This window comes from Colletotrichum fructicola, assembly GCF_000319635.2.
Source record: "Colletotrichum fructicola Nara gc5 chromosome Unknown KSG_Nara_v1_contig06, whole genome shotgun sequence".
Lineage (NCBI taxonomy): Eukaryota > Fungi > Ascomycota > Sordariomycetes > Glomerellales > Glomerellaceae > Colletotrichum > Colletotrichum fructicola.
The window spans coordinates 4,736,661-4,762,946 of NW_027094056.1; the positions used below are offsets into that span (position 1 = coordinate 4,736,661).

General features: G+C 54.4%; 9 protein-coding genes across 9 annotated transcripts; 5 read left to right on the forward strand and 4 right to left on the reverse strand.

The window, feature by feature from the left end:
- Positions 1-190: 190 nt before the first annotated feature.
- On the reverse strand, positions 191-1,039 carry CGGC5_v011619 (uncharacterized protein; the record flags this gene model as incomplete). Its single annotated transcript, XM_032032488.1, has 1 exon — positions 191-1,039. One exon carries the CDS (start codon positions 1,037-1,039, stop codon positions 191-193), a length of 849 nt encoding a protein of 282 aa, XP_031887948.1.
- Positions 1,040-2,744: 1,705 nt separating this feature from the next.
- acr-2-0 (Acriflavine sensitivity control protein acr-2) lies at positions 2,745-4,353 on the forward strand (the record flags this gene model as incomplete). The annotated part of the gene is made up of 5 exons (XM_032032487.2): positions 2,745-2,825; positions 2,881-3,040; positions 3,093-3,107; positions 3,294-3,639; positions 3,687-4,353. 5 exons carry the CDS (start codon positions 2,745-2,747, stop codon positions 4,351-4,353), a joined length of 1,269 nt encoding a protein of 422 aa, XP_031887945.2.
- A 61-nt stretch (positions 4,354-4,414) lies between these two features.
- CGGC5_v011621 (uncharacterized protein) lies at positions 4,415-5,567 on the reverse strand (the record flags this gene model as incomplete). The annotated part of the gene is made up of 2 exons (XM_066152554.1): positions 4,415-5,474; positions 5,524-5,567. 2 exons carry the CDS (start codon positions 5,565-5,567, stop codon positions 4,415-4,417), a joined length of 1,104 nt encoding a protein of 367 aa, XP_066008234.1.
- Positions 5,568-6,998: 1,431 nt separating this feature from the next.
- yukJ (Uncharacterized protein) lies at positions 6,999-7,766 on the forward strand (the record flags this gene model as incomplete). The annotated part of the gene is made up of 1 exon (XM_032032485.1): positions 6,999-7,766. The coding sequence occupies one exon, from the start codon at positions 6,999-7,001 to the stop codon at positions 7,764-7,766; it is 768 nt and encodes a 255-aa protein (XP_031887947.1).
- A 260-nt stretch (positions 7,767-8,026) lies between these two features.
- CGGC5_v011623 (Superoxide dismutase) lies at positions 8,027-9,030 on the reverse strand (the record flags this gene model as incomplete). The annotated part of the gene is made up of 4 exons (XM_032032484.1): positions 8,027-8,149; positions 8,204-8,686; positions 8,736-8,798; positions 8,935-9,030. The coding sequence occupies 4 exons, from the start codon at positions 9,028-9,030 to the stop codon at positions 8,027-8,029; spliced, it is 765 nt and encodes a 254-aa protein (XP_031887946.1).
- A 762-nt stretch (positions 9,031-9,792) lies between these two features.
- CGGC5_v011624 (Uncharacterized protein) lies at positions 9,793-11,849 on the reverse strand (the record flags this gene model as incomplete). The annotated part of the gene is made up of 3 exons (XM_032032483.1): positions 9,793-11,483; positions 11,534-11,548; positions 11,615-11,849. 3 exons carry the CDS (start codon positions 11,847-11,849, stop codon positions 9,793-9,795), a joined length of 1,941 nt encoding a protein of 646 aa, XP_031887943.1.
- Positions 11,850-13,634: 1,785 nt separating this feature from the next.
- ppoC (Linoleate 10R-lipoxygenase) lies at positions 13,635-17,518 on the forward strand (the record flags this gene model as incomplete). Its single annotated transcript, XM_032032482.1, has 6 exons — positions 13,635-13,914; positions 13,970-14,271; positions 14,322-14,514; positions 14,565-16,678; positions 16,727-16,987; positions 17,039-17,518. 6 exons carry the CDS (start codon positions 13,635-13,637, stop codon positions 17,516-17,518), a joined length of 3,630 nt encoding a protein of 1,209 aa, XP_031887942.1.
- Positions 17,519-20,535: 3,017 nt separating this feature from the next.
- Positions 20,536-22,956, forward strand: CDH-1-0 (Cellobiose dehydrogenase; the record flags this gene model as incomplete). The annotated part of the gene is made up of 1 exon (XM_032027891.1): positions 20,536-22,956. One exon carries the CDS (start codon positions 20,536-20,538, stop codon positions 22,954-22,956), a length of 2,421 nt encoding a protein of 806 aa, XP_031875780.1.
- Positions 22,957-23,731: 775 nt separating this feature from the next.
- Positions 23,732-25,443, forward strand: CGGC5_v011627 (uncharacterized protein; the record flags this gene model as incomplete). Its single annotated transcript, XM_032027890.2, has 5 exons — positions 23,732-23,800; positions 23,860-23,995; positions 24,046-24,261; positions 24,308-24,375; positions 24,433-25,443. The coding sequence occupies 5 exons, from the start codon at positions 23,732-23,734 to the stop codon at positions 25,441-25,443; spliced, it is 1,500 nt and encodes a 499-aa protein (XP_031875787.2).
- Positions 25,444-26,286: the final 843 nt, after the last annotated feature.

The following is a 26,286-nucleotide window of genomic DNA, read 5'->3' on the forward strand; positions in this document are numbered from 1 at the left end:
AGATCCCTTTTTATTATTTTGCAGTACACCCACCCGCGATAGACATAGTCTTCGAAGTGAACAGGCATAAACGGTAAAGAGTGTTCGTATACGGGACCATGATTGAATAATCAATACCACACAAGCCCAATGGTGGCGATGAAGACAAAGCCATACGTTTAAATTCAAGACAGCTAAGCCGCCAAGCGTTTTACTGGAAGGACCTCTCGATCACGGTGTTGAACTCCCGCTCTGCATCTTGAGCATTCTTCAGCGCGTCACACCGTGCGTCGCCCATCCATTTTGCCGCCTTCTCCTCGGTGACACCTGCCACAAGTATGGTCTGGAGGTTCAAAGACTCGATCAACGCCGTTATGTTCCAAAAGTAGCTGCTGAGAGGCTTGACCAGAGCGCGCATCTCCATCTCCTCTCTGTCCTCTGCGGGAATGGTGACAAGAACCGGGTCAAAGTCCCCTGCGTTCTCGAGTGTCGGGAAATTCTTCATCCAATTCATGTTGAGTTCGACAAGGTTCCGAAAATCAGATACGAATGCTGCCCCATCTCGCGCGATATCGACCGCCTTCTTCGCCATCTTCTTAGCTAGCTCCGGTTTCTCGGCCATGAGAATGGTGTCGTAGAGCCTGTTGGCCTGAATGCAGTTGTTCATGGCGATGTTGACTTCATCCGTTGCGTCGAGCATCTCAACATCTTCTTCGTCAAGCTGGACTGAAAAGTGTCGCAGGTGCCCACAGGGCTGTTCGTCGCATGCTTTGCACGGCCCGAGCTGGGGAGAGACCATCTCTGAGACGACGGGCTCTGGTGTTGATTCTCCCGGTATGACGAGATTCGGTACAATGCCCTGGGATGCGCTGTCCTTACCAGAGGAAATCTCGTGGGAAACGACTTCGACCGACTGCGTTGGTGGCTGGGTGGACATCGGAGTCGAGTCGGATGGCTGAGGCTCGCGAGCATGCGACCGAGTGTTGTGTATCTTGGTCCACTTCAGCGGCCTGTCTGGTATGATGGAAGCTCCCTGGGAGGCCATGGAGCATCCATTCATGGTGAGAGGACACGAAGTTCTCTTGGCCGGAGGTTCCACGGGATCATCATAGATACTTGGCCTGGGCCGATGAGGGGCGGTCCTTTTCTTGGAGGCTGACTTGGCAGTACTTTCTTGAGTCTTTGGTACGGATTTAGGGTTGGAGCGTGGACCTTTCTTTATACTACGACTTTGTAGCAATGGCAGTACCGAGGGCTGTGATGGACGGAACGGATCGTGTGCGATATTGAACGTAGCATTTGTGTTACCTGATGCTAGTGTTTTGTTCTTGCTTCGAGAAGATGAAATCGAGGACGATGACGAAATTGTTGATGGGCAAGAAGATGAATCAGTTGACGAGTCAGAAGACTCATCATACGATGAGCGTGGCTGAGCCGGACTGGCGCCCTGTGTCAATGGAACGGTGTCGATATTTCCGGTAATTTCATTGGGTTGAATATTGATTGGCTTGGGATCGTGGTGTTTGTTGCCATCCGTTTCGAAAGATTGGAATGGTTCAGGTTCAGATTTGAGGCTTGATGGTTCATATTTGGAATCTTCAGTTTTGTTGTCCTGGTCTGGCATTGGCTCCACGGGACGATTCTAAAAGATTTAGTGTCGTAATGGGAATATTTGGAGATCTTTGCGAATTGTTGGGGAGAACTCACCGAAAAGGCGACAAAAGCATTTGAGATGTCTGCACACAGCAAGTGCGGTAAGCAGTCTGGCTTTGACTTCAAACGTTGCTCCACCTGTGCGGTGAGCCAATACTGTCCTTCTGTGCCAAGTTCTAGTAAAGTGCATATAAGTGAACTGAACAGCAAGATACGCACCACTGCAGCTGAAGCCAGTGACTCTGTAGAAAGTTTGAAGATAATCGATAGTTATATCGGTGGTTGTATCCGATTACCGGAATCCATTCGGGGTGATCGCAGCCAAGAATGTCACTGTGAACAACAGCGCCTACTTTTGCGAAGAACGATTGTATTTTCCGGTCTCTAAACACCAGTGGCTTGTTGAAGACGGGCGGCGGTCTTGCTGGGATCACGTTCGCCCCCGCCATGATGATTGGGCGATCAAGAGGCGATTGTGTAAGAGCCAGGTTGTGTCGCAGCTGAGAGTTCTTCAGGTAAAGAGTTCATGATGAGGCGTCAAAAACGGCCTGGACATCAGACACAATGTCGAAATTATTCTATAAGTGTATTTATTGAGGGCTTCGACATCGAAAGTTGTCCATCTTACACGAGCTTTTCGGTGGCTTGTTCGGCACTTCGATTGTCTTGATTCCTTGGCATGGCTGGCCAAGGTGAATCCGAGATGTCTGTGCGAAAAAGCGGATGATCCGACTGTTTTGATTGGCTGACCACTGATGAAACATCTCCCTTCCCGGCTCCCGCAATTCGTTTTCCAGCCCCTGACACTCATCTGATCGACTCTTCAACAAACTTTTCAGCCCTACAACTCCTCGTTCTGAGTCCGTCTCTTGAACACGAACTGCCGCGCAACCATGGAATCTAACAAAAGCTCGGTGGATGTGGTGGATGGCACATGGTCTCATCTCAACGGGCTGATTGCGGATGTGCCCTGCTGGACGTGCAGACGTAGGCGCCTGAGATGCGACAACCTCAAGCCGGCATGCGTCAAATGCACCCGGGCGGGGTTGCAGTGTCTGGGGTATGGTCCCAAAAAACCTCTTGTCTGGGTCGAACATGGCCGCCGCCGCAAGATGGCTCACAAACAGACGCCACATCCACCATCACCAACCCCAGCCCCTTCCGTCGAAATTAGTGACCAAGAATGGCCCAAGGTAAGCCGCTTCTACAGGTTTTATTGTATGAATATGACGTTCTCATTATCAAAAGACCCAAAAAAAGCAAGATTCAATACACGAAGACGTACAGCGGGCGCCAGAGGACGATGGTCGGCAAATCGACAAATTGGAGGTTGGCACGCTTCTCAAAAGCCCAGCTGACCCCATCCTCCGCCAGTATGGCATCAAGTCCGTCGAGTACATATCGTATTGTGAGTCTAAAATTACGATATGGCTTAACACTGATTACTCATTCATTTTCAGACGAACAACGTTGTTGTATGGAGTGTAGCATCTACGACGAAAAATCTGTAAATCCGTTCAGACGGTTCATGCCAATGGCACTGTCTAACCCACTCGTTCATCATACCATCGTATCCCTCGCGGCACATCATCGAGCACGTTCTGAGATTACGTTGGAATCTCCAGAGAAACATGGCTTGCTGTTTCACAAGGCAATTCTAGACAGCGTCGAGCCCAGTGATACTGCGACATCATTGCAACTCCGCTCCAGGGACTTTGCAGACGCTCTCATGCACAAGCAGCAAGCCATAACGCACATGAGATTGGCATTAACGGGCTCGACCCCTTCGGACGCAGTTATCGTGTCCACACTGCTCCTGATTTGGGTGGAGCTTCTCGAATCTGGGTATCGGTCCTGGAAGTATCATCTTGGCGGCATGCGGGCCTTGCTGGTTTCACGAACAAGCGCTGCCCTAAGAAGTGACGTCGAAGCTAGGGGGGCGGGTTCCACGCTTCATGATGCCACGTTTTGGGATTTTGGTGCTTATTTTGAGGAAATTTATGTCTCGTAAGTCAAGGGCACAGATTGCGCAGACAACAAACTAACCCCGACAGGCTTCAAACATTTGGCTCAACATTGTGTCGCGATAAGCCAGACTTGTCTGAGACCTTCACCGACCCCGGACTTTACACGATCTTGAGACGTGGGGAATTCCGGGGATGGACGGGATGTCCCGCGGAGCTGTCGCACATTCTCTGTGGCTTCAACTCCCTTCTGTGCCCCGCGAGGGCTGGGAATCACCAAGAAGACTTTGCCATGCGCGCATCGCAACTGTTCCAGCGGCTCGAACAGTTCTCTTGTCGGCAGTGGGCAGTAGACTACCCCGAACCACACTATGTGTCTCAGAGAGAGTCTTTGGCGCATGCCTATAAGTGTGCAATTGAGATCTACGGCCGCAGGGCTCTAGCCGAGCAACATTCCACCGAGCTTTCCCATGTTGCCCACGCCGCAGTCGAGTCTCTCCGATGCATTAGCCCAAGGGATTGCCACTTCAAAGGATGCCAGTGGCCGGCATTTGTCGCAGGCGCCGAGGCAAGAGACCCTTCAGACCGGATGGCGGTCAAACAGATCCTTCTCGACATGCACAAACTAGTCAGGACGCGGAACGTGGAACAGGCCATACACATGCTCGAGCGAGTATGGCGCCAATCGGAACTTCCAAACCCCAAAACATGGATTGAGTACGTGTATGATACAGGCGAAGAGCTACTTCTCGTATGAAAGGAGTACAAGCTGGCATGATCCCATCTGTGTTCGCGGCTGTGACCGACCACCCGTCTTCTCAAATGGCGAACCCGCCCTGCTGTCGCACCTGCATCAAGATGTCGTACATGAGATCCTTGGGCAGGGTCCGCATGACCTTCTGCGTCTCGGCCTTGTCCATCATCTCGCCATGACGGCAGATCATGCCGACGACCACATCCTTCATCTTGCGGTCGTCGTCGCCGTCAGAGCACGAGGTGTAGACCTTCTCCGCCGCGCGCAAGAATTCCTCCGTGTGCCACTGGCTGTCGGCCTCTGCTTGGAATTTGTCGAATGACAGGGACCGTAGACCGGCGATTCCGTATTTCCTGGATAGCGCATACACGTTGGCGTGCAGGACGAGACTCTTGGTGCCACTGGATGCGACTGGTTCTATGCCGTTGGTCTTGGTGTTCGTCACGGACGCGGCCGCTGGCTTAGCATCAACAGCGATGTTGCCGTTGCGAGTGACGGGCGGCTTCGACTCGAGTACCGCACCACCTCCCTCGCTGTGGTTGTCATGACTGAGGGATGTCTCGAGGGCAACTGGGGATGCGAGGGAGTCACCCTGGGGATCGGGCGAGCCCAAGCCAGCCTTCGCCTGGGCTTTGGCGCGCTTCTTCTGCTTCTTGGTGGTTCGCTGTGGCTGGGGTGGCAGGAAATCATCCAGCGTTTCTCCTGGGGCTTCCGCCTTGATGTCCCTGTCCAGAGGCATGTCGTCTGACTTGATGGATCCGTTGGGGCCGTCGTCGTCGGTGGTGTGTCCATTCGCATGGGCGTGACCGTTGGTCTGAGGCACGTATGTCGAGGGCTCCGAGGGATAGTCGAGCTGGTAGAAGTATCGAATGACCATCCCGACCGCCTGAGGGTCATCGTCGGGAAGATTCAGGCATCCATCAGCGGCCGCCTGCGGAAACAGTGCTACATTAGCATCGAGATGGATTCTCTGTACCGGGACACGGATACCGACCTGAGACTTGGCTTCACGACATTTCTCGGCGAAATAGCTGGATCTTGGGCACACAACCGCCTTGTGGACGTGGTACTCATTCTCGCGACTGGCGATAGTGAGATCTGAGAACTCGGGATTGTTGTAAAGACTGTCTTGTGTGAGTCAATTGAGCTTTTCCGATTCATCGATCGACTTACTGCTTCAGAGAGCTTCTCAGCTCCTCGACAGCGTCGGTGCTCATGATGATAGGCGTCGAGAGCAATCCTCCAACTCAAGAACGAGACCGTGAGGGATCTGGGTCAACCAAACTTTGACATCGGGGCACGAGGGCAGCTATTTGTGCTTCAGCCATAGCCTCATCAGCCCTCTACGACATAGCAGTGGCATGACAGCTCCTGGGCAGCTTCGTCCTCGTCGGAGAGTGTCCAGCGCATGCCTCATCTCGCCCACCATCATGCATTCGATCAAAATTCAGGCAAGCCTGGGCCGCGATGAGGCGGTTTGATCACCTCCCCCGAACCAATTGAGGGTGTGCAGACGACCTAGTTTACGCTCAGGAAGTAAGATGGCGCACACACTTCTGCAGGCAGCATGCGACCGCGCGACGCAGCCTCGTCGTGATATGCCCCCTTAACGCCTGGGAGCCTGGTGCCATTGGATTCTTCAGCGCGGATTGATGCGGATGGCTTCGTCATTGGAGCCCAAACGGCCACACCGTCCGCCCCGGTGGTGTCGGGACCGCGTCGCACGGCATGGTCAACGGCAGCAATGCATTGATACCTGGACAAGCAAACGGCCAGTCAATAAGTCCCGGGCAGCGCCTCGAAGTAGGCTCGGCTCGCTTGGTACCAATGGCAGTGCTTGAGGATGACACCCTCTTCAGCGAAGTGCGGGGAACGGGACGCCCTCCTTGAGTGGCCAGATGCTGACCATGAATTGGGCGTCGTGGTTCGCAAGAGGCAACGAGGAGATGAATTGACTTTGGCGCAATGCAGAGCATCCCGCGTCATTGGACGTATGGCTGGGCGCGAATTGAGAGACGGGAAGATTTTGCTGGCAGCTCTGTGGCTTCAGCATCTGCAGAAGAAAGAGATTCGATGAGCTCGAATTCAGAATGGCGGCGGAGAAGATAAGAGTAAAACATTAATCAATATGATCCATCTCCTCGAATGTTTGCACATCTTGTAATGAAGATTTTCGTATTTCGAATTCTGTACTCTAAATGCATGCGAGGTAGAATTTCGGCCGACTTACATTCGTGCACTGGCTCCAAGCCGACGCGCCTCCCGAGTGGCGGGAGAGCCGAAGCGGGGCTACGTTCACCGATCTGATGCCGGTTACCGCCGGAGTCTTCGCCATGCTATTTGACCGAAGCTGCCCCACGTGTCATCCGTCGGCAGGCCACTCGGTGTACGCTGGTCCTGAGCCAGAGAAAGGCGGTGCAGTATTGTTCTCTGCGAGAAAAAGGAGGCCTAACCAACCACTTGCTCGCACACTGGTTGAAGAACGTCGCCTCCCACATCAGGCTTGGAAAGAGCATGACGTGAGGATTGGCCGGGTCTAAAGTCGGTGCATCATCACGCTCTTTTGTCAATCATAGCAAACAGAAGTCTCCATCTCAGCTGTTGATATCATTTAAGACACATACACTAGGTTCCGGCCCACAACAATCATGGGTCATCGTGTCAACCTGCTATTTTGCATCTGTCTCTCCGTGATCTTGGTTGCATCAGCTGCGAGACTGCCCAACTATGGTGTCTGGAAAGGAACAGCGACGTTTTTCTCTGCGCCTCGGAGCCCTTCAGAACGAACGGCACTTTTGACCATTCGAGATGGCAAAACCTACCACACTAGCCCCGCCCCTACGCCACCGCCAAACATCGATATACTCGCAACTCTCAGCATGGAAGCACCAGAGATTCACGACAGTCGTATCGTGTATTGGATAGACCGCAACTTCACTGCTTCTCTCGTGTCGGACGGCTTTCTGTTGGCGAACCTGAAGCCCGGATACCACGAGATTCCATCAACTGAGGAGGACCCTCACAGCGTCCCAGGTCTTGACATGGTGGCAGACGGACATATTGACATGAGAAAGGGAGTTTTCGGCACACACAACGTTCCGGGACACGTTGAAGATGTCACCAATGGGATGAAATCCTTCTTTGAACCGGCTATCGAGGTGCAGGCGGATGTTTGGGTTTGGGGCCAACGAGGACAAAACGGGCAAGGGCTTGTCATGCATCATGTCCAAATGAATCAGGGGCACTCGGGGATGCTCGCCGAAGAAAATGGACGAAATCAAGACGGCGGTGTCATAGTCAGATACTACGACCACTGGGAGGCGCTGTTCATCGCGTACCCTCAGCAGGCGGCCATCACGGATGAAGCGGGAGAGCCCGTTGGCGATGTCTTGGCTAACATCGTTGGTCGAGGGTAGCGACATAAGATGTGTTCAGCGAGGGGAGTGGCTCATCAACAGCATGGCGTAAGCACGGAATAAGCAGGCCGGGATCTGTTGCGCAAATCGGTTCATCTTGGTCGAGGAGCTGATGGAACTAAAGCAAAGCTTCTCGCGTGCTATGAGCGCCAATCAATAGTGAAAACGTTTCGGTTCACAAACGGTTGTAACAAGTGCGCCCCGTCATAAGAAGTTGTGAGAATAGAATGCCTACACCGCGAAGCCTAAGCGTGGGCCAGCTACATGCCAGCCTTCAAGATCTCGAAGGCATCTTCACGATTGCCCCTGAACCGCTCCTCGGCAGCCGTCCAGTTGATGATCTTCCACACGTTGTCGACGTACGATGCTTTGCCATTCTGGTACTTTAGAAATCGTCAGCCAAACCTCGTCGAGCATACCAAGGTAGTCAGACGTACCTGCAGATAGTATGCGTGCTCCCACATGTCGATACCAATAATGGGCACCTCCCCGCCAACGACGGGGTCTTGGTCCTTGGTCGTGACGATGCGAAGTCCACCGTCCCTTCCAGGAGCCTTAACCAGCCATCCCCATCCAGAGCCCTGAATACCCATCAAGGTCGAAGAGAAAACAGTTCTCAGGCCAGCCAGACTGCCAAACGTTGACTTGATCTGTTCCATAAGCGATGGAGCGGAACCCTTGGGGTCCGAGGCATCTTTGCTGTCTGCGGGGGCGAGGGTCTTCCAGAAAAGCGAGTGGTTGATGTGGCCTCCGCCGTTGAACTTGATCATATTTTGCAGGGCAATTTGATCGGGGATGTTGGCCTCAGCCACGGCTTTGGAGTAGTTGCCCAAGGCAGCATTGAGGTTCGTGACGTAGGCCTGGTGGTGCTTATCATGGTGCAGTGTCATGATTTCCGCCGAAATGTGCGGTTCGAGAGCCTTTGTGTAATGTCAGACTGTAATGTTGCGTTGTCATTGGGTGACTTACATTGTAATCATAGGGAAGGGGAGGCAGTGTATACGTCTGGACAGCCATCTTGGGCGGGTCGTCCTGGATCAGTGAGCGACGATGTTACAGCAGCGATTACATGCGACATCAAAGCCCGCGAACGACGACGGGGACGCTGAACAAACAGCACAGAGCACGACGTGTCTGGATGAAAGAATCGACGCTGGGGAGAACCCACCATTTGCGCATATTGGACCTGTTGGGGGAACTCGCTGGGCATATAGGACGCCGCGCCTGATGAAGGGGTGGCTAGGACTGATGAGACGCTAGTCATGGCTCCCTTGTGATGATTGCGCAAAAGCCAATCGACGAGGGCAGAAGACCGCCGTGTGGCTACCTGATGAGGCTAGAGAGGGGATCTGGAAGACGAGTAGCCGTTGGCAGGGAAGACGCAGTGAACGACAAGCAGCGACAGCGGTTGCCGAGGGGGTGGATCGCCTGCCGAGACGTGTCAAAGGTCAGTGACGCGAACCATGACCAGGTTGACATGCGCTTTATGCTTTGGGGCGGGACGTCGAAGCCGAGATAACGGCTTGGGTCCTTACCTTGCTTGGGGAGTTCTTGCGCTGAGAGGGGTTGCCGTTTGGCTTGACGGGGAGAGAAAGTGAGAGCAACGGCGAGCAGATGAGACGGTGAGGGCGGGCCAATTAGTTTCCAGTCGGGCCGTCGCGCGAGGCAAGGTTCATGTTCTTACGGACAGAGTTGAAGCAATGAAAACAGACTAGTTAAGGTACAAAATGCACGGCTCGATGGCCACGTTGCGGTTTCTCCTCTCAGGGCGTCGATCGCCGCGTCCGGGGTCTTGGGGGGCCGCTAAAGCCGAAGGCCTGGAGCTTAATAATGTGAGATGCCCCTGAAGAGCACTGCACTGGACGCTGCCCATCGCGAAAGCGAAAGCCGCACTCACAGGGGCATTTATTTATGCTTATGTACCTTACTTCAACTATGCTTCTTACCATACCTACTCGAGCCATCAACCAAACACAATGTCAGAGTTGCATGGACTTTGACTTTATCCTTTCTCGCAGCTTTTCTCTCATTCGGCCTTGGGCTCACGAACCCAAATCTCGTCAATGGGGTCTCCTCTGCCCTGAACACACTTCCATTTGCCCATGCCGTACTCCTTGGGCGCAACGCGGCACCCTCTGCCACCGCCTCCCACGATTAGGTTTCCGGGACGGTATTTGGGATCCCTCTCCATCCTGCGAATGACACTTCCGTGGACCCTCACCTTATCCGGCACATCACGCACCTCGCCCCTTGGTAGAGGCCAACGGATGGGCTTCCAACTCCCATCAGGTCTCAGGTCCAGCCGACGGAAGGGGAGATGTTCCATCACGCGCCACATGAAGACGGTCGCAGGGTGCATCCCGCATTTGAAGTCGAGAGAGTCGTGGATATCCGCCTCGTGTGCCGTATTAATCATCTTGCCGAACAGAGTTGTTGTCTCGGCATGGGTCATCCCGTCGGCCTCTTCGTCGGCCTGAACTGTGGCTGATCCGCTCGGAGACGCGCTCGGAGACCCGACCGGAGATGGAGCGTCCACATGGATCTCGGGGACTGTTGACGGAGCACGTGACCTTTCTGGGGTCTCGTCTCCCCAGGGGACGGGATTGAAGCCAGGTCCAGCGACTGATTCAACACATCCCAGGTTCTCGAGCTGGTCGATATCAAAAGTCAATCCTGCACGGATGGCCTCGCGCACCATCCAGACCAACGGGATGTGGCTGGCATTCTTGCTGCCGGCCTTTACATCCCATCCTCCGCCAATGTCGCCGTGGCCCCCGGCAAACCACACCTCGTCGACGCTCTGCTCCTCTTCATCGTCCGAGTCGTAACCCAGATCCTCCATCGGCGGTTTGGAGTGGATTGATGAAACATCGTGCTCTGTGCCGCCCGGGTATGACCTATTCGTAGTCCTCGACTTGGATCTAGAACGGGAACGAAAAGGCGCAGGGTGGTCTGCGTCTTCCCCCTGAGCCCGGGACTGGCGTCGACCGCGGTCTTCCGCAGCGACAATGTCGTCGGGCGCGAGGGTTGATCTTCTGCCAGGCCTGTACTTCTCCTGTAACTCCTGCATCTTTTCATTCATGGGATGGTGTTCCATCATCCGTTTAGCAGCACTCTTCTTCCGGCACCTGTTGGGCTCCTGGTAGATGAGGTCCTGCCGGAACTTGGCACGCCGCTCGTCGATGCTCACGGCGTGCCTAATGACCTTGGCCGAGCTCCGAGCGGTGTACGGGAACTTACTCCGCTGCATCCATGCCGTCTCAAATCGTGGCACGCTGTTCACTGTGTCGAACAGTCCGAGAAACCGGATCCTCCGGATTGGTCGCGAAAACGTCTCGCGGAACCCCTTGAGGAACTGGTACATCTTCTCGCGATCTTCTTTGCCCTGGGGCGTGGAGTTCGACCTGCGGGCCTGCCACTGGGAGAAAGAATTCCACGCAAACGACACCATCTCCTCATTTCCGTGGGCAAGCAGGCCGACAAAGTCCAGCATCTCTGCGAGGAACCTAGCCACGTAGGCGCCTCGTGAGAAGCCGAACATGTAGATGTCATCACCTGGGGAGTAATATCGCATTAAGAAGCGATAACCGCCCACGACATGCTGGTCGAAGGATGATCCCACCGCGGAATCTTTGGCCATCTGGTAGTATGACTTGCACTTAGCCCGCAGGCCGTTGTGCGTCAAGTTGTCGGAGACAACATACGTTCCGATGCCAGCTGTGACAACGTCAACAGTCGCACGTCGACATTTCCTCGGGACGACTTACGTTGGTAATAGTGAACTATCGCTCGGATTAGCTAGCTGGCAGAGAAGAAAGGCCGGCCAAGTGCAGAAGACGAAGACTCACATTGGTCGTTTGCGTTGCTGTCTAGCATGCGGAAGATTTTCAGGATGTTGCTGTCGCTATCGTCCCCCCGGAACTTGTTTCCGGTTCCGTCAAAGCAAAGAATCAGCTTTCGCCGGGGGCCGCACACCTGCCCGGTCCGGAATGCGCCGTTGTCGAACGGGCTGACATCCCTTGACTCTCTGATAGCCGACTGGCCGTTCTGGGCGTGAGGATGCTTGAGAATATGAGGATGCATCGTTGACACTGGTGTTCATACGTGAGAATTGCCTTCTTTTCTCAGCTCTTAACACTCATGGAGTGCCAAGTAGCTACTTCTTCGTGCGCGGGCGTGGGCACTTTTCCCTTATACGGGTGGTTACGTTTCGCGATCTTTCGGCACCCCGTCGCATTCCATATGTTTCTCAAGGGGGCGCGGCGGTCTGGCAAGTCCTGGTAGTCGGTGACAGGTGATATGCAACCGGTCAGATTCGGACTGATGTGCGTCACCAAACGGCATTCCTATAGATGCTCGTCTTTTGCATGGGCCAGTCGTTGATCATCAGCGGCGCCGACTTTCCGCTCGTGTCTTACACTATCTGCAATGCATTTCTGACCCAATGTCGTGAAATGATACCAGAATTGAATCAGCATGATCGTCGGCCTCGGTCAAGACCGTGAGCTTCACTGCACCGGCGGAGCCACCGCGACTCACACCGTCCATGAGTAAAACATCTTTGTGAAACAGATCTACACCTAACAGTCACTAGTAAAAGCATTGGAACTGCAAACCCCTCTTTCTAGCAAACTAATTCATCTATGGGATGAATGTTTTCGGACAAGAGCATCCTCAGCTTTGAGCCTAGAGACCAGGTAAAGAGACATGTCTCATGCCCAATCTCGAAAGATGCCCCTTGTTAAGGAATGGACTTGGCGCAAACCGCTCCTTTGGGCAGTCGCCCAAATCCGCTCGACCACTAGCTCTTCAGAACCCGAGATAGCTCGCAGATGTGCGAAGGACTACTGGCACTCGGAATGTAATACAGTAGTAGATCACTGTGAGACATACGGCAGAGCTAACAATGCCACCAATCACCAACTGCCACGGAGTGACATCATTAATGGCTGGAGGCTTGTCTTGCAACTCTTGATGCCCATTCGGGAGCGTTTTCACCGTCAAGAGATTTGACCCGCAATGTGCCAAGTCCTGTCGGAACGGGTCGATCTCATCAAGGCTAGGGCGCGGGGATCTGCAAGCCGGTTGGCTGGCTCGACGGTTACACAAGATTCTTATCTGTCTCTCTGGGATTGCGGAAACGTCTTCACATGAAGGGGGGCTTGACCTCAAGCGTGTACGCGGATTCAACCCATTGGGCAGCGCAGTCAAGACTGATTCCCATCGCACAACATACACGAGCGGTGAAATGCATGTCTTGGAGCGATGCTGTTGATCAGGAATGCCGGCGCTCAGCCGTGTTGCAGATGATTTCTTCCCAAGAGGGCCGACGGCAGCTCGCATTGCGTGTGTCCCTGCCGTGAAAGTCAGTTCGGCAGTACGGCCGCATCCAACGGTCACAAATGATTCGTCAACGGCATCCCGGCGGTTGCATCGCGGGCAGAAACCGCAAATTTTGAACAACCTCGAAAGGAAGCATGGATCGGCAGATGGGCTGAGCGATGATCTTTCCCTAGTGCTCCCGGGAGGGATCACCGCCGATGGTTGCAGGGGCACATCCGGCCGACATGCCATCCTCGGTGGGGTCTAGTCCCAGACAGCATCTAAGACAGTCGAGCGCCATCGTCGCGGTCTCACCCGTTGGCATTCGTGAGTGTTTTCACGTGCCTCAGCATGAAGTGGTACCGACGGAGAGAGACGGCCTGAAACCCAATTGCAATGGAAGTCACCTCATTTGTTGCCGAGATGCTGTGTCCCTGATAAGAGTGCGAGAATACCCAGACGTAGAGAGGGCTTGCTCGCCTCGCGACTCTTTCCAACGGACGAACGTAAAGGATCAACAACACCTACACCAATAACTTGCCCGTCATGAAGCGAGGGAGCCATTCGAGCGGCGTGGCAGAGCATGAGCACGTCGAGCTGCATTCCGCTAGACACGACCATGGCGTTCGCCCTCACGCAAGAAGCGTGGACAGTCCTAGCAAAGGCGATCCAACTTATGGCAAGCATGATGTCAAGTTGAGTGGTCTCCGCAAGGCTGTTGCCGAATCGAAGCGACCGCTGCCAGTCATGTTTGGTGACGGGTCATACCCCGTGGATCAATCTCGCCCAGGAAAGCGGCAAGAATTCAAGGCTTTGCAAGCTCGAGGTATGAAATCCTATTTCCAGCTCAAGGAGGTTCATTGGCTGATAGTTTACCCCAGACTTCAAGACTTTGTACGACATTCTTAAAGGAAAAGTCAAGGACCACGGGATCCAGGATGACAAGACCATGATCATGGAACGCACCATTCAAATCGTCGCGAAGCTGCCGCATAGATCCAGACTTCGAGACATCCTTACCAATGTCTTCATCGAGCAGCTTTGGGACTCTCTTGAGCACCCGCCACTGTTGTACTTGGACGGCCCTCCGGAAGATTCCAAGTTGGACGCTGGAAGACGCGACAAACTCGGCAACCTTAAGCCTGTGAAGTACATGTACCGCACAGCTGATGGATCTTACAACGTGCGTATTGTCTATTGCGGAAGTATGTGGGCATACTAACCATGTCGAAGAACCCGTTATTTCCGCTACGTGGTGCTGCGAAACAGCCGTATGCCCGGTCTGTCAAGCCTCGTCATGTTGCCCTGGGCGCCTTACCCGACCCAAGCTTGGTCTTCGACTCAGTTATGGGCCGGCGCGAATTCAAGCCACACCCCAACAATGTCTCAAGTGTTCTATGGCACTGGGCCACGATCATCATCCACGGTATTTCGCCTTCGTCAAACGTGCAGCTGGCTTATTCTGACAACTCCTAGATTTGTTCTGGACAGACCGCCAGAACTCAAACATATCGAACACGTCGGCTTACCTCGACCTCTCCCCGCTGTATGGAAGTGATCAGATAATGCAAAACGAGGTGAGGTCGCACGTGGACGGGAAGCTCCACCCCGACGCGTTCGCCGACGCGCGACTGAACATCATGCCCCCTGGTGTTTGTGTTCTCCTCGTCATGTTCAATCGTTTCCACAACCACGTTGCGGAGAACCTAGCCGCTATCAACGAGAACAATCGCTTTCCGCGTCCGGCCGATGGCGATACGGAGGCAGCCAAAAAGTACGATGAGGACCTCTTTCAGACCGCACGACTGGTCACTTGTGGGTTGTACATCAACATCACTCTTGTCGACTACGTCCGCAACATTGTCAATCTCAACCGCACCAACACGACTTGGACGCTGGATCCACGCCAAGAGGCCGGCGCGGGTGCTGGCACTCCGAAGGGTGCCGAGATCGGTACCGGAAATGTCAACTCGGCTGAATTCAACCTCTGCTACCGCTGGCACTCCTGCATCTCCAGAGAGGACACGGAGTGGATTGACAAGGCTTTCACAAAGAAGCAACTCCAGCATGTCCTCCCGAAAAAGGAAACAGATAAGATGGCCTTCCAAGAGTTCGCGGAAATGGGCAAAACTTCCACCAGAGAACGGACTTTCGGAGGACTTAAGCGTGACGAAAACACCGGGAAGTACAACGACGATGAGTTGGTTCATATCATTACCAGCGCCGTGGACTCTGTGGCCGGCTCTTTTGGCGCGCGCAACGTTCCTCTCTCAATGAAGAACGTGGAGGTTGGAGGCATCAAGCAGGCGCGCGAATGGAATGTGGCCGGTCTGAACGAGTTCCGCAAGCACTTTGGTCTTAAGCCGTATGACACTTTCGAAGAAATCAACCCCGACACGGACGTGGCGGAGGCTCTCAGACATCTTTACCAGCATCCAGACAACGTTGAACTCTACCCGGGTCTCGTTGCGGAAGACTCAAAGAAGCCTATGTCGCCTGGCGTTGGAATCGCACCGACGTACACAATCTCGCGAGTGGTTTTGTCTGATGCAGTGTGTCTTGTCCGCGGTGACAGATACTATACCATCGATTACAACCCACGCAACCTCACGAGCTGGGGCTTCAAGGAGGTTGAGTACGATCTCGACGTCAACCACGGCTGTGTATTCTACAAGCTTTTCCTCAGGGCTTTCCCCAACCACTTCAAGGGGAACTCAGTCTACGCCCACTACCCCATGGTCACCTCAGCGGAGACGAAGAAGATTTTGACGGACCTCGGACGGCATGACCAATTTGACTACCAGAAGCCGCAACGTTACAAGACTCCTAAAGATTACACAACTCAGCAGGATTACGTTGAGCACGGGGAGCCCTTCCGGCGAAACGTCAACGTTCTGTCAAATAGGGCAGCCGAGCACATCTCCAAGAGCGAGAACAAGTACAAAGTTACCTGGAGCAACGGTTTCAATCGTATCATGGGTACTTGGAACAAGTATTTGTCGTCGAGCGACAACGACTATCGCAAAGCACAGGCTTGGATGGACCATGAACTCCGCAAAGACAACGGCCAAGACAACATCAAGAGCTTCTACTTCCACATCACCAAGAAGTTGATAAACGAAAAGTCGTACACCCTGGGTTACCATAACCCAGACATCCCCTGTGAGTTGCAGACACACGTCGATATCATTCGTGACGTGGGCAACATGGCGCATGTGCACTTCGCTTCTCACGTTCTCAACTTGCCCCTGAAGACCAAGGAGAACCCCAAGGGTGTATTCACCGAACAGGAGATGTATCGGGTTATGTCAGCTGTCTTTGATTCCGTGTTCCTCAACAGCGACCCGGTCAAGGCCTTCCCTCTTCAGCAGGAGGCGCAGAGGGGCCTGTCGGAGCTCGGGGCCTGGCTGGAGAAGAACGCCAAAACGCGATCCAAGCTGCCCGTTGACAGAGCTCCCGGCTCGCATCTTGCATCGTATGGATCGAACTTGGTCAAGAATCTGTCGAAAGATGGCGTCAGCACTCACGACATCACCTGGAACTACATCCTGCCAACGGCCGTGGCAATGGTGCCGGCACAGGCGCAGATGGTAAGTCGCATTCACGTCACGATTTGCTTGATTGCTAACCGCGCGTAGTTTGCCCAAGCAGTCAACTACTACCTGGACCATGCGGATCTTGTCATGAAGATTCATCATGTTGCGGTACAACAGCAGAGTAGGGAAACCGACGCTGAGCTGCTAGGCTACGCATTGGAAGGTATTCGCCTAGCCGGTGGCTTCGTTTCTTGTCGTGAGGCAACCGTCAATGAGACGATTGTGGACGAGAGAGTCGTGGATGGCAAGGTTGTGCAAGAGCATGTGAGGATTCAGCCAGGCGACAGAGTCTCTCTTACCTTCGTGAGTTGCCCTTCAATTGACCTCATGGCCAAATACTAATATGCAGTACAGACCGGTATGGCTGGCTTGGACCCGACGCACTTCCCCGACCCGCAGAGGGTCAACCCGAGGAGACCGTTGGAGTCGTACGTTCACTACGGTCTGGCGGCACATGGCTACCTGGGTGCGAGCACTACTCATGCAGCACTCATTGGCATGTTCAGAGCCGTATTTCAGTGCGAGAGACTGGAGCGGCTGCGTGATCAGACCAAAACAGAGCCTGAGCGTTTCATTGAGCAGCCCCAGGGAATCATCAAGAAGGTGACAAGATCTATGACCTCGGGTCACGTATTGCAGCGTTCGGACAGCCACGAGGAGCCTCAGGGAATTATCCAGAAGGTGACATCTGTGGCCTCGACCCACGTGTTGCAGCGTCCGGGCAGCCGGGAGGGTGTTACGAGAACAGATGGCGTCTCGCAGTACCTGACGGAGGATTGGGGAACACTGCAACCGTTCCCTGTGAGCATGAAGGTTAGATGGAGACCTACATGAGGTCGGCTTGAGGTTGATGAATACCCCGGATGAGATAGTATCGTTGCGTAGTCGAACCAATTGATTTTAAGTGTGTTGCTAAAGAGCTTGCAGTCTCCCAAGTGTGATCATGGTGATGAGACTGGTTTGTGACTGGCTCGCTCGTGAGTCTTGATCACAGAAGAATGCGTGGAGTAAGAAATGACCACACTTTTAGACCATCGTGAATTCATTTCGTCGCCTGAGACGCACCCCGATTCGTACCCAGTAAAAATTGGACCTCAGACGTTGAATCAATGGGGGCACGATGATAAAAATTCATTCAATCGGTGCTCGTTGGTTGTATTCGCTTGCGCTACAAGTGGCCCGACTATGACCGTCGGTTAACACCTCAGCTTACCCCTCCGCAAAAGCTTATCTTACCCCTACTCCACTTACCTCAAATCATGTTTTTATACCTCTAGAAATTACTTATAAGTTTATAAAAATTATACTATTTTATGTTAATCTATAGAGGGTAACTATATAAATTATATTTAAAATATAGTTATTAATAGAAGATATTATTATAATTATCTATATATATATATATAAAGGAAGCTATCTAAGAAAATTACTATTAGAATAGTTTTAAAACTATATAAGAATATAATTAGATTATAATTTATACCCTACCTTCAATTAAGCTATTTATCTATTAATTTATATTCTCTATAATATAAAAAGTACTTTAAACTCTATTTATTAGTATATTTATAAGATCTCTTCTAACGTTAGTAGTATACCTAAAATAGGCTTAAACCTATAGGGCGTCTGTGGGGGGGGGGGGGGGTAAGATGAGCTTTTGCGGAGGGGTAAGATGAAGTGGACGCCGCCATGACCGTCGACCGACGGCACAGGAAATCCGAACATGGGTCTTTCTCCGCCTTGGTCGGAGGGGGCCGACAGGGGGTTCCGATGTGGGACGACTGAATTGCTGAGATGCCCTGTGATGACGATCATTTCTCCGCCCAAGACATGGGCGGGGCTGCGGTCCTGCCCTGAGTGCCAAGTCGCAGAGACATTGATTGCCACGCGTCCGAGGCCAATTGCAAAGGGATGAATTCGTTTGCAAGGGATGGGATTGGCTTCGACCGACTCTGACAGGTCTTGGCCTAGATATTGCGACCGAGACAGAGCTGACGGTGATGGCGGGAATGAGGGGTCTTTGAAGGACAAGAGGAAAGAAGAACAAGAGAAGAATTGGATTCGCATAGTCTGTGCCCCGCGGATCCGCCCTCGCTGCACCAGAGGATGTGCAGTGGTAGTGATCGATCAACAACACTGTTCGGCTTCGAGCCGAGTTGTCGAGTGCAACGCGGAGCCGCGTGCGCGTGGGATGTCGCATTCGCATGCTGCATCCCAGGCCATATTTTCACACAGACGTCAATAGAAAGCATTTGAATGATGTAGATGTGAGTCTAAATGGTCATCCATTCATCACCATCATATTGATTCCATGATACAGCATTTACAGATAACAGTTTGTGGCTTGTATGTGGCTGATGTGTGTTGTGTGTGTGTGGCTGGTGTTGGATTGAAAAGAGCGGCATGGCAGCCGGTGACAATTTTGAGAATATTCTTTCAGATACAAAGCAGACGGCTGAGCGTGCCGCCGATATTGTTTCAATGTGATTGCCAGTTGCAGAGAGGGCTATTCTGGTTCCGCCAAGAGGAGACGGCATGAGGGGGCGAAGACTTAACAACGGAGATTAAGGAGGATAAATGACGGTAGCCCCGTTGTGCCTGGCGGCGGATGGGTCAAGAGCCCCAAGAATACAGATTCTGGAACTCCCTCACCTCCGGTTCTGGGCCACCGGCCGGCGCACGCGAGCGCTTCGGGAGGGCTTCCACGCTGTTCTGTCGGGTCGGAGCAGCTCCTATTGATCCATCTCATGGGAGTGAGAGAGTTCCATGTCCGGGTCCGACACGCTGTGTGGGTTCCATGTGGATAAGTCTTCTTCCAAGCCGTGGCTCTCATGCCCCCCCTTTCGTCGGCCATATCTTTGTAACAGGCTCAGCCCAATTGGACAGGCAGTCTGTTTTTGGTCCTCGGATGAACAAGCTCTCCACACTGGCCCCTGCGGCAGCCAGTGACATTGGGCTGAGTTTATTAACTTCGGACGACCGTTCGTTTCCTGGCGTTTCGCATGTCGACACAACCCTGTCCGATTAATATATCCGCTGTCAAGCGCCTAGACCATCATCAAGAACGGGAGCGCAAAATTGCGTGAAAAATCCACCGAAGCGCCCTGCCTGCCCACGATGCTGTTGGCTGACCGATGAACCCCTGCCTTTCCGAGGGAAACTTCCCTACCGCCGCATGCCATTCCATCCCTTCGCAAGCCATCACCACGCTCACATCCTCGACAGGCCTCTGAGTACCGAGCCCAATGTCGGCACTGCTTGCCTAGCTCGGCCGGGCTCTGGACTCTGTCCCGGGGTCCCCTCCGAACGGACGTCACCCGACAGACCCTCACTTTTCATCTAACTGACTCGACTTACTATTGTGCGTTCCCCTATTCGTGCAATGCCCGAATCACAACCGCCATCATCGTCCCACGATGCGCCACTATCCACGTTGCCGGAACCCGACAGTGCCAACGTCCTTGGATGGATCATCATGGATCTCAGATTGTTGGCCCCTCGATGGGGCTGACAACCAGGGACGCGGGTGCATGGCCGTTGCAGTGCGTCCCAATTTGGGTCTTTCGCAGCCAGGGGGGCACCATGGATCACGATAGATATAATACTGCGACCTAATCCGGCCCCAACACCGACTGAGTTTGCTCTCTCTCCTCATCGTTGCTACAAACTTCGTTTCTCTCTCTTTTTTGCGCTGGTTGCTGCTGTCTTTCTTCTGCCCTCTGTGACGGGTGTACTCTCTCTTTGACACTCTCGTGTGCCATTCATTTCTCCATCACAACTTTCAACGACGACTTACACACAACAACACTCACACTCTCTTTCAACCAACGACACCAATACAATCCTTCACCATGTTCAAGTCCCTCCTCGCCACGGGACTGTTGGCTGCTGCCGCCACGGCCCAGCAGACCACTGCCTACACCGACACTGCCACCGAGATCAAGTTCCAGCGCTACACCGAAACAACCGGCTTCTCCTTTGGCGTTGCCCTTCCCTCAACCGTCGGCAAGGACTTCATCGGTCAGATCACCGCCCCCATCACCGCCGGATATGCTGCTGTCTCGCTCGGCGGTCCCATGACCAACAAGCTCCTGGTCGTCGCCTGGCCCAACGGAAAGTCCGTCCAGACCTCGCTCCGCAAGGCCTCCGGATACACCAACCCCGAGGTTGTCACCGACTCCAGCATCACTCTGAAGCCCATCGAGTCCGGTATCTCCGTCAACGAGACCGCCTTCACTTACACCTTCCTGTGCGAGGGCTGCATCACTGGCGACACCACCTCTTTCACCGGCACTGCCGACACCACCACCTTCGGCTGGGCTTACAGCACCACCGCTCTCACCGACACCACCAGCTCCTCCGTTGCCCTGAACTACCACGGCGCCGGCTTCGGTCTCTTCGGTGCCAACCTCGCGGACGCCAAGTCTGCCGACTACGCCACCTGGGCCGCCAAGGCCTCCGACGCCGTCACCTCCCCCGGCACCGGCGGCAACGGAACCACCCCTGCCACCCCGGCCAACATCACCACCACCATCTCCAACGCTACCTACGACTACATCGTCGCCGGTGGTGGTGCCGCTGGTCTGATCGTTGCTGAGCGTCTTGCTGAGTCTGGAAAGAGCGTCCTTCTCCTCGAGCGGGGTGGCGCCTCTCTTGCTTCCACCGGAGGCAAGGCCACCGTCGACTGGAACAGCACCGTCACCCAGTACGATGTCCCCGCCATGGGCTACTACCTCTCTTCCGCCAAGGAGACCAGCGAGTACTGCACCGACACCGCCAGCATGGCTGGCTGCATTCTCGGCGGCTCTACCATGGTCAACGCCATGATGTGGGTTAAGCCCCCTGCCCACGACTTCGACGACAAGTGGCCCACCGGCTGGAAGTGGTCTGATGTCGAGTCTTCTGCCAACAAGCTCTACGAGCGCACCCCTGGTACCATCCTCGCCTCCAAGGACGGCAAGCGTTACGACCAGGGCGCCTACGATGTCATGTCCCAGTGGCTCGCCGGCAACGGATTCTCCGAGGTTGATGCTCTCGCTGAGCCCGACAAGAAGGAGGCCGTCTTCACCCACCCTCCCTGGTTGATCGAGGACGGTCTGCGTGGTGGCCCCGTCAAGGACTACCTTCCCCTCGCCCAGGCTCTCCCCAACTTCAAGCTCCAGCTCAACGCCAAGGTCATCCGCGCTGTCCGCAACGGCACCCACATCTCCGGTGTTGAGATCGAGACCGGCACCAACTCCCGCCAGATCATTAACCTGAACGCCGGTGGTGCCGCCATCCTCTCCGCTGGTGCTCTGTCTACCCCTCGCATTCTGTTCAACAGCGGTATCGGCCCCAAGGAGCAGATCCAGACCGTCAAGAGCGGCTCTACCCAGGTCACCCTCCCCTCCGAGGCCCTCTGGATCGACCTCCCCGTCGGCAAGAACGTCAAGGACCACCCCATCTTCACCGTCACCTTCAAGACCAAGTCCACCCTCAACTCTCTCGCCAGCACTGCCTTCACTGCTCCCGATGAGACCGACATTGACCTTTTCGCTAAGGGCTCTGGTGTCCTCGCCCAGGCTGGCCAGCGTCTCAACTTCTGGACCAGCGTCGAGGGCTCCGATGGCAAGAAGCGCTACGTCCAGGGCACCGTCAACTCCCCCAGCAACGACACCGTCAAGGCCAAGGTCTACCTCACCCACGGTCTGACCTCTGTCGGTGAGCTCGGCATCTCCGCCGACGGCTCCACCAAGTTCACCACCGAGCCCTACCTGACCACCGACGCCGACAAGGACGCCATCACCTCGTTCATGCAGCAGCTCATCGACTACGCCTCCAAGTCCAACAGCACCCTGACCATCTCCGGCAACGCCACCGCTGCCAGCCTCATCTCTGAGCACACCACCGGCAGCCACTACGTCGGTACCGCCGTCATGGGTGCCGAGAACGACGGCAACTCCGTCGTCGACACCAACACCAAGGTCTGGGGCACCGACAACCTGTACGTCGTCGACGCTTCCATCCACCCCGACCTTCCCACTGGCAACACCCAGGCCATTGTCATGGTTGCCGCCGAGCACGCCGCCGCTCAGATTCTGGGCGGTGCCACCACCGGTTCTGGCTCCGGCTCCGGCTCCGGCTCTGGATCCGGCTCCAGCAACACTGGTTCCGGCAGCTCCGGCTCCGGCAGCAGCGGCAACACCGGCAAGGCCGGCTGCAAGCGCTCCGCCAAGCGCGCCGAGAGACAGCTCCAGCGCCTCCAGCGCTTCCGTCGCGCCCACCACATCTAAGTGGACCAAACAAATATCTTCCTGTTACTATAGCTTGTCATTTTTGACTTATTTTGTATGTAAATAAAAGCAACGGCCAAGCCCGAATTGTATGTATTAGTTCTCAAACCCGTTGAAGCTTTATGTGATCCACGCATTGTGCCAGTGCCGGGCCAGTGCCGGGCCAGCACGTGTGCCTCCAGGAACGACATCCCCCGACCCCAAGGCACCGGAGATTTTCTGCTCCCCGTCTGGAAATGAAAGCGAGGCTTTGACAGGCTCCCATGTCCGCAGGTCCCGGCCGTTGACTTCAGGCAGCCGGGGTGCGTGCGGAGAATTTAAGCCCTGGGCTTGCCAAAAGTGGCCGTCAAGTCTTTCCTGGCTGGTAATTGACTCTCGGCCGTGCATCTAGCATCGCGTCCGCACAGATATTCCCCCAACAGGCGAAACATCTTGAAGGGTGGCACGGCCTACCCAAAGACCACGGATCCGAAATTACCTCACTAGCCAACACTCTATCTTGAATAGAGTTCGCCAGCTTCTCCGCGCAATGATGGCATCCCTTACGAGTCATTGCGTCTTTTGCTTTTGCTCCCCCGTCTTTCGCACAGTTTCGGATGATTGGTGGAGTCTTGTAGGTCGTCGTCGACCATGAGAACCAGCACAGGGTGGTTTTGGAAGTCTTCATGACAAGAACATTCCGCGACTCGTTGGCTCTGTACCGTCGAAGCGATCTCTTCGCTTGGTGCTCACGATGGGGCTAGTTACCTCATTAACAGCGTCTCTCGTTCTTGCAATGTTTCTTGCAGGATGTCGCGGAGAAGTCGACCTGTCAGCTCGAGACAGTCGGATGCCTGACTGCGCGGTATGTATCAATGCAAACCATCGACGGCAAAATCTCGCTAACGGAGCAACTCCTTCTAGGTCGCTTGCTGGAGTAGGGCGATTCCATCCATGTGCGGCTCATGGGACAATGCACAATGCATCTGTCAAGATGCCGACTTCGACCTGGCCGTGACACAATGCATGGCCAAGTCGTGCCCTCGCCTATCAACGTTTGGTGTGTCCCGCCGGATCCTAAAAAGTGGCCGGTTTCTGACGACGCCGTAGAATCATTGCGAGAATGGGACACAATGTGCGATAAGCCCCGCCGTGACCGAAAAGGAGACGTGTGGCCCTTTCTCCCGATCCATCTCTTTACCATGCTCTGCGTTGCGGCGCGGCTGTACTCGAAATCTTGGGTTATTCGCAGATTCGGCTCGGACGATTGGGTCATTACCATAACCTACATCCTGTACATTGGCTGGTTTGCAACCGGACATCATAGTCAGTAAGCACCGTGCGGTAGATGAACTAGCTGACGAGCGCAAAGTGTTCCAAAAAGCATTCGGGACAGATATCTGGTGGGCCGATGCGGATACGCTCACTTGGGCGCTGAAGGTAACCATGCAAAAGTTGCACATGACGGGCGATCAAAAGCGCTGACACTGCGTCAAGATATTCTATATTGACGCTCCGATATACCTCTTGCTCCTTGGCCTAACCAAGATCTCGATTTTGTGTTTCTACCTCAGGCTCTTCCCTTACGAGCGCTTCTGCCGGTTGTGCTACGCCATGTTAGCCATTGTCATCACGAGCACGACGCTGTGGGTGATACTCGCGATCGTCCAGTGCAGACCCATATCATACAACTGGGAGGGTTGGAAAGGCGACTTCAAGGAACCGGTGAAATGCCTAAACTTGAATATCCTGTCATGGACCACAAGCGCCGTCAGCATCGCTCTCGACACAATCATCCTCGTCATGCCCATGCCGCTGGTCGTCAAAGTCAAGTCCACGCCCCGGCGCAAGATCGCCATCATCTCCATGTTCAGCCTTGGCATCGTCATCGTCATCGCGAGTTGTTTGCGTCTCCGGTTCAACATCTTGTACGGGGACTCGGTCAACATTACATGGGATTACGTCGACCTCATGATCTGGACAGGAGTGGAGGTGGCCACGAGCATCACGGTGACGAGCCTGCCATCGATCCGACTGATGATGCATCGCCTGTTCCCTGGGCTCTTTGGCCGCATCTTCGCCTTTGGAGGCCACGTCGAACAAGACCGCGAACACTATCTCGAGATCAGGAACACTCAGAGTCGCGACGTTGAGCACCTCGGCGCAAAGGGAATCATGCGCCGCCTCCGACGAACCCACGCAGACTCTGAGCGGCCCCCCACAATCGGAGGTGGACCGCCGAAAGATCGGCGGGCGAGCAAAGCACAGCGCGACTCGGAGAGGCTCGCGAAGCCGATGCCATCCGAGGCAAGCCGTGTGTTGGCCAGCATCATGGGAAGTCTGGGCGGCTCGTCGAATCGGCCATCCATCTCCATCAGCGAGTCCTCGACCGAATCGATTACCGTCACTACGGAGATCACCATTACATCTGAAGACAAGCAGTGTCATTACACCACTCCAGCTGCCTGGGAGAGTGACTCTCGAAGCAAAGCATCGGACGGATCATGAATAAGGCTGTGGCTGGGATCTCAGGCTCCATAGAGGACCTCGGCTTTGCCCCGGTTCGCAGGTGGAGGCGTCTTGGGGGCCAGTGTGCTGGTTGGACAGATTGTCCGGAACCCCTTCCATTTGCGTGTCGCTCCGAGAAACCCGTGTTGATGCTCCATTCAGTCCAAATTGGATCGGAGCCGGTCCGTCCCTGACGTTGACGCTCCGGAGCACTTGGCAAAGTGGCAGCGACATCAAATGGCGCCGCTTTCGAGCCAAGCACGACTCCACGACAGCATCGTCTGTCTGCGCTGAAGACTCATGCCTCCATGGCGAGGGATCTGAGTGACACAATTCGAAGCTTTCGCGACTTGGCTCGACACTCGTCGTCATGTTTGTATGAGCATCAAGAACACTAACGACTTGAGCGAGGTGAAGACCAATGAAGTAGCATGTTTTGGGAAGAAGCAAAGGTTCCAGTCTCGCGAGCGAAAGACGACTTTAATGAGCACATGAACCACACTTCAACAGGAGAGATGAAGCTCAATGCAAGTGAGCACCAGCATCATTGCCACACAGATATTGGCGACTAATGACCCTTCGAGGCGGCCTGCAAACAAGAACTTTGTCACATCGGCACACAGATGAGCCGTTTTTATTGACGGGTGAAGTAACAGTATCCACCACCACTCTGCTCCCACTTCCCGCAGTCGGGCAAACTCCGACCAATCTTCATCATCGTATGCCGTGCGGCATGCGGCACTCGGCCGGCCGGGAGGCCCGTCGTCAACGACCGATTGCCGTACGAGCACGGCTCGGGGCATTGCGGAGCTTCTTCAGCGCACGATGTGGAGGCTAATCAAC